This window comes from Epinephelus moara, chromosome 12 (genome assembly GCF_006386435.1).
Source record: "Epinephelus moara isolate mb chromosome 12, YSFRI_EMoa_1.0, whole genome shotgun sequence".
In the NCBI taxonomy this organism is placed as follows: domain Eukaryota; kingdom Metazoa; phylum Chordata; class Actinopteri; order Perciformes; family Serranidae; genus Epinephelus; species Epinephelus moara.
Genome location: NC_065517.1, coordinates 36,683,002 through 36,690,189, shown reverse-complemented (window position 1 = coordinate 36,690,189; position 7,188 = coordinate 36,683,002). Strand labels below are relative to the sequence as shown.

General features: G+C 42.8%; 2 protein-coding genes across 3 annotated transcripts in view; one reads left to right on the top strand and one right to left on the bottom strand.

Moving 5' to 3' along the window:
• The window catches only part of LOC126398977 (hormonally up-regulated neu tumor-associated kinase), a 987,429-nt gene that overhangs the window by 672,882 nt on the left and 307,359 nt on the right, over positions 1–7,188 (top strand). The gene's annotated exons all lie outside the window — the stretch shown is intronic.
• sptlc2b (serine palmitoyltransferase, long chain base subunit 2b) overlaps positions 1,547–7,188 on the bottom strand; it is a 32,753-nt gene continuing 27,111 nt past the window's right edge. Inside the window, exon 12 of the mRNA XM_050058676.1 lies at positions 1,547–5,582. Within this exon, the coding sequence (XP_049914633.1) occupies positions 5,469–5,582 (114 nt within the window). The 3' untranslated portion in view covers positions 1,547–5,468. The remainder of the gene's footprint in view (positions 5,583–7,188) is intronic.

Genomic DNA, 7,188 nt, shown 5'->3' with positions numbered 1-7,188 from the left:
TTCTTGATAAGGTACAAGGTTTAGTTTACACAGAACCTCCAGGACATGAGGTGGACATGTGCTCACTCACTGACACGAGGACATTTCATCTAATAAAGTGAATTTTAAAGTCAGAAATTCCTCCAGAAATCATTTCACATGTTCCCACAGTCTCTTAAATTATATGTTATTTTCTTTACGGTTGCTTTGCCATTTTCTAAACTCTGGAAACAAGTCATTATCTCGTCCTGCTGGCATACTGTTGCACTAAAATACAAGGTTAAAGGGAGAGTTCTGATTTCCAGTTTGGAGAAGCAGACTGGAGTCCGACACAGAAGCTAAGCAATGTACGTATGTGGAGGGTCAGCAACTACATGCATTTTAGGGTGCTCTCAGCAGAGTCGTCTCCTTTGGTCGGAATCAGGGACTAATGTTCCAAAGTTGTATAATTGCCTAGAGCTGGTTCATGTTCTCACGGCAGCATTTACAAACACACCAGGTAAAAATGCCTTGTGTGAGAAAGCTGCTCTTGATTGGTCAGAAAAATCCAGGAAGTAAAGCAAACGTTGAAGAAGAGTACACTTGCAAGATAAATGTGACACTTTCTAATGTCACAATGGAGGGACAACTACGCAGGTTGATTTTAGCGCTGCTCATCGTGGACTATATTGCTGTCATTGTTCATTTTAGTCAAACCATACAGTTTGAAAACGAGGCGCGGCTCCAACTAGAAAACAATGTTTTGATGCATTGGATGTGCTGAATGTGCATATTAAGGCAGTACAGGAGGAGGTGCACATTAATAATCCTCCAGGACTGTAACATGCTCATGTTTAACCCAAACAATGTGTCATGTGACTGCAGTTGCTTCACATCCAGGTCGGAACACCTTCTCACCACAAACCAACCGCACCAGAGTTCGTTTGTAACTGGACTGAGACCACCTCTTCAAGAAGGTCTCGGTCCGGCGAACGAACTTGTGTTGGATTAAACTGAACCAAACAGGGCAGGTGTGAAAGCCTCCTTATGTCAAAATGATTTTCGGCTGGAGAATGAAGCACCTACAGCGCGCTCTCTTCACAGCCAGACTCCATGAAGAAAAACAGTGATTTAACATTGCTGAACACAGGAGCTGCTGGTCTACTGCTGCCTTGAACAGTTATGTTGTTTGTGTTATTGTGTGACTTTAGGGTTTTCCCATTGGAAAGGGTTGTCTGACATTATGTTAAAGCGGTGAAAATACTCTCAGTATAGCATACACTTGGTGGATTAAATTTATTTGTTGCTGACCCCTCCACAGCAGTAGTGCGCTGGTGCTGGTGTGCTGACTAACATCTACTGTCTGTAATACACTGACTATATTTAAGCGTCTCCTACAACCCCACTTCAGAAAACCTGAACTCTCCCTTTAAGACTGGAGTGAGTGACTGGCCAAAGTGGAATGCTGTGTAATGGCAGGATGTCAGTGACTTATCAGTCAAAAGGCTTTCAGACGTATTTGTCATGAGCTTTTAGGTTGTGACTTCAGTCTGTGTGTGTGCGTCTGCTGTAAATAAACACAGAGCCGTTCCAGGACTTGATACAAAGAAAGTGATTTAATCTTTGCAGCACTGTTTCCAACAGCATGGTCGACAAACATCATGGCTTTACAAACTCCTCTAAGTGGTTTATCTCCAACCCAAATACATTTTCAAGGGCAAACACAACTGATAAGCAAGTTTCCGAAGGTCACCGCAGGTCAGTTTGCCTGTATTTGTGGTAGATACTCCGTCACGTTACATCAAAGCGCTCCAAACATTGTGATAATCTCTCTTGACTTTAATTCCTCAGTTTCAATGAGGGAAACCTGGCTGAGAGAAACAGTCACGTTGCTGTTTGCAATTACATTTTTGCCTCCATAGACAGAAATGTAACATACTGCACGGTGCTGCAGACAGCTTGAGAGGAAACTTTGACGAGAAGTTTCTTTTCTTTAGTGTCAGAGCACATTTCTGAAGAGTGCAATTCCAGATCATAGTCATGTGTTCCACCTTTTATATTATATTTATTGAAAGCAAATGCATCACAGAGATGTTATTCAAGCTATTTTCTGTGGAAAATATTGGAATGACTCACTCAAAGACAATAAAATTAATATCTAATGGATGTACAGTTAAAAGAGAGACCCCCAAAAAGTTGTCCTGCTGTGCGAAAACGCCAAAAACATTAACGGTTTCTCTAAACTTGAGTTTAAAGCTGGGATAGGCAGTTTGAATTTTGGCTTCAGTAGGTAAAAAAATCCCGTAATAAACTTTAAGCATGTTGTAACACAAATGGACTGAAAATATTAAACTTCTGCTCCTCCTCTTGGCTCTGTTTACAGGCTTTAAAAAAATCTCACCGGTGGCGGGAGACTTTGGCCAATCACAGGTAATTTCAGACAGAGGGCGTTCCTATTGGCTGTTCTACAAATGCAGATGTGCGTGCACGTCCCTTCAGATGGTGAAAGCCTGATTCAATGGCGGAGAAAGTTGCTGTTCGAGCACTGGCGAAAACTGCCAACATATAGTTTAGCCTGATGCCAACCGCAGCTAAAGCCTCACGACTGCAGCTTCAAGTTCATGTTTTTGTACCTAACGTTAGCTAGCGCCTTGGATCTTAGTGTGTCCTCCGCCTCACTCCCCACCTCTACAGACCACCTTGCCAGGAGGGGAGCGGGCAGCAGCTCCAGGGACGGACCCCAGTCAGCAGCTGCAGTAACACAAATCCAGCTGGTGCAAACGCCACCTCCAGGACACCACATAGCTGACTCCGCACTGGATCAGCAAACTTTCTGTTGCTGCCCTTACACAGGTTAGACCCGGTGCTGTGTTGGCCACCAGCCCTCAGTGACACCCAGGACTGGGGGGTTTGTGCTGGCTGAATTCGAGTTGCTACAGCCGTCTCCAGAGCTGCTGCCTGCTCTCCTCCAGGGGATGTAGACAGCAGCAGTAAAGGAGGCAGAGAAGCTACGGGGTAGCTAGCTAGCTAATTCTAGCCAGCGAGGCAAGAAGGGACTGAGCGAATATGCTGCGTACATCTGTACGATGAAATAAAATTAAATAAATCGATGTCTGTAGTCATCTGGTGGGAGGGGCCTATGGCACAGAGGGAGGAGCTTTTTTTTTTTTTTTTTTGCCTTTTCCAGATTTTCCCGTACCCCAGCTTTACCCCACTTTGATGATTATTTACAGGAATGGTCTCGTTGGCTTTCTGACTGACTTCACTCTGATTCACATGAATAAAGTGGCAGAACATAAACACACACACATGAACAAGACATTTTGGGGCGACCTCACACAGATAAGGCAGACAGACACATAACACACTTGACACTGAAAGCAGGTTGATATGGAATGTCATTCCAGGCGACCACAGACGATAAATACAAAAAACAAAGACACTGGAAGCATACCCAAACACATGTTGCACATTTCAGTGACTACATCATCCGTGCATGTACGATGCCTGTCAGTAGTGCTCGCACTGAAGTTAAGACGCGCAGGTAGTCGGTTAAAACACACTGGGACACATTTGGAGCTGCCTTTCAGATTAAAAACAATGTCTCACAAAAATAAGGTTGATAAAAGATGACAAAGACGTTTTAAATAAATAAAGCTGTCCGTAAATCAGATGAGCGTGGGCGCGCCATCGTCATACATACAGATCTAAGTGACAGCGTGTCATCGTGCTCAGAGATCGTGTCGACGCTGATTCACATGAAAGCACTTGAGTGAGTAGGGGTGGGGAAATAAATCACATGTAGCTCGTTAGCTTATAGAAATGTTAAAGACACTGGGCTCAAGTTTTCTGAGTGCAGGTGTAAACAGTAAATAAGGCTGAAAAATATTTCTAGAAAATAAGCAGTAAAAAATATTCCTTAGTCTTGCTCCCTGGGATTCTTTCCCTGCTAAATGTTTTCTTTTGGAACATCTGCTTTGCATCTTAAGAGAAAAGGTAGAAAACATATCTATACATATACATCCTTTGGTTATAGGGAAAGAACCCGATACTCTAAACTCTCTGTTCAAGTAGAAGTGATTAGGAACAAAAAGCCATCAGATAAATACATACGGAGAACATCAGTTAATGTTACTCCTGTGAAATAACGTATCTCTCTTTGAGGTTTGGGACGCTGCCCTGGGACAGCGTTACCAACGTCGGGATAAATAATATTTACATATATAATTTTTTCCTCTTGTGTTTGTCATAGCGACGGCTATGATCGGATTTCTTTTTCTCCAAGTGCACGAGTAGAGACTCATGGCAAATATCTGTCAGATTACAAAGAAACTCAAAGTTGTTGTTATTGCACAAATAAGATACACATTCAATGTGCTCACAGGACTCGACGTTAGATGCAGTCACAATAAGTTAGGACCACTGACTGTGTATAAAGACGGATGACATGACTGCCCCCAAAAAGTGAAGCCTTAATATCTGGATCACCTCCTGGTGGCTGGCTGCAGTATAGGTCACAAACCCCGCCCCCTCTGTGTCGGCAGATGGGACGAGTCAAACTAAAAAAATCAAACATGTCAAATACATTTTTATAAGATGGTTTCCATCATTTTTGGTAGTTCTTATCAAAGAGTGTTTATAGCCTAAAACTGGAGACAAATCTTTTGTGATTCTACTTCATTAAGATCATAAACCCTTCAATATAAAAACGTCTCATTGAAATCAGTTGAGAAATGTAAACGTTACAGTGCTTTTCATCCAGAAAAAACACAGCTCCTGTTTACTACCATTTGTTTACAGGCTAGTTTTGATATCTCCAACATGGCGGCGACTACAGCCGCCAATGAGGCGTTTATGTTTCTATATCTTTGGTTCTCACCACGTTAATGCATCTTCAAGTCTTAATTGTTCAGACAAGTTTGGTTTCAATTAATCATTTGATGCTATAAACAGGGCGTGTGACCTCATGATTGACAGCTGTGTGTGCCAATTGGGGTGCTAACGATCAATTGTGCTGCTTGTGACTGGTCGGACAGCAAGAACTCAATACCAAGGAGATCGCTACTGTGCAGACTACTGCAAGACGTCACCAGTGCAAGATGACAGCGGCTGTATCCGGGATATTTTGGCTTCATTTTTGTACATTGGGAGGAAGTGGAGATGTGTTGTCCATCTTTATATACAGTCACTGGTTAGGACAAACTGAAAGATACTAAACAGACTTTGTAACAACGGACACACACACAGAAAGATGTGGGTGATTCTGGTCCTTCGCCTGATGTGAGTGAAATCTGCTGCACAGGTCTCGGCTGATGGGCAGTGCTCGTGTGCAGGTTTCATAACGGGGCAGACCTGTGAAGACTTTGGTTCTGGTGAGTCTGACGTGAGGAGATGTGGTGGAGTGGGGTGCAGAGACTGGCTCAGAGGAAGATGAGCGATGTCAGACAAGAAGAGGTGAAGTACGGGAGGGACATGTAGTGGTGGAGACGACAGGAAGGGGATGATGTGGCTCAGTCCTGAAGCAGGCTCTCCTCGGCCATCCACCCAAGTGAGGGAAGATGCTGCTCACGTCTGGAATACTTGAGCTGCAGCAGATCGCCTACTTCACTGATGGCTTCCAACGCCTGGGAAAAAACACGGAGGAATGCTATTAATGTCAATCCAAAAAGACATTATTCATGTCAATCAAAATTAAGTGAAGACAGACTTTAAAAGAGTTGAGTACATTACACACATAGTTTGACAACTTGAAAGACAATTGTTGATGCTTAATGAAGTGTTGAGCCTTTATCACACTTATTAAAGCTCTAAACACGTCTGAGTTGAAGACAAGGAGGGATCTGAAACAAAGGTGAACAGAAGGCTCCCTGCACAAACCACCACTGAACAAAAACTCCACCATGTCTTTCCACAAGAGACTGTATCAGCATTGCAACACCGCAGGGCACCTGGAAACAATTTACCTTCCTCCTGACCTTTTTTCTGATTCCACGCTTTGAGAAATAGCGAGGGCCTGGCTGCTCCAAAGACGGAAAAAGCGGCTCCTCGAAGTGCTCTACAAAGGCAGGCTGATGCCCTTTAAATGGACTATTACAAACGGTGTTGACACGCTCCTCAGTAAGATGAATGAAGTGTCTTTGGAGAGACAGAGCAGCTCAAATAAAAGTCTCCGTCTGAGCCACGCTGTAACGCTCGGAGACAGCTTGGCCTTCCAAGTTCCTTCATAATAAAGGACACATTGGGAGCCTTAATTATTCAACAGGCACACTCACACTTTGAGTATGTGGACAGACACACACTCATACACAGAGAGCTGTCAGTCAGCACTCAGGCAGCTCTCGTTCATCAGCGGCTGAGAAAAGCTGAGTGGATCCATGAATCCAAACAAACTGTTATATCATGTGGAGGATAGAATTAAGTCCTCAGCAGTTAAAGTCTGTCCTGTGACAACACGCCTTCGAGAAGAAAAACTCCCATCATGGATTAGATGTCTCTCTCTTTACATGTTGGATGATAAATAAAGACCAATGGCAGTTGTAAATTGGAAGTGGCAGCACTCAACAAAAACACCAAGCCCAGGTCGTCCAAGAAAATAGTTTTACTCATCTCTCCCGATACAGAAAGAGGTGATCGTCTTTCTGATCCATATAAGATGTGACAGTGGAGCAAATGCAAATATGCTGAGAGGCATTTTTCCAGTTTTCACTGACGTTTGGCCAAAAATACTGAGATTTTTTAAAAGCTAATGCCCGTTTTTAAAGTGATTTTCATACTCATTATGAAGCTGTGTTGTTCCCACTGAGAGTGGAAACTTTCTACACCGTTTAAAGTTATGGTGTAAACACAGGTCTTTTATTATAGCAAGACATCAGAGAAAAGCTTCTGCCGTAACAAAGGGAAGAGAAAATGTAAAGAAACGGCTGATTATGTCTCTCATCATCAGCTGCAGCACCTTGTAATGATTATACATAAAAGTGAAAACCTATAGGATGTGTCTGTAGGAAACTGTATTTTTATAATCCAGTTTTAATCTGGATTTTTGCAGTACTGATTTTTTAAAAACATATGCGATTTCTTATTTTTAATACAGTGGAAACCGCTTACAGTGTCTATCTGTTTATCTGTTTATCTGGATCAAAAAACTTGAGACAAATGCAGTTTGAATCATTTGGTTATATCATCAAGCAGTCCGCTTAAGCCCTGCTGGTTTACACAAATGCAACTAGATGA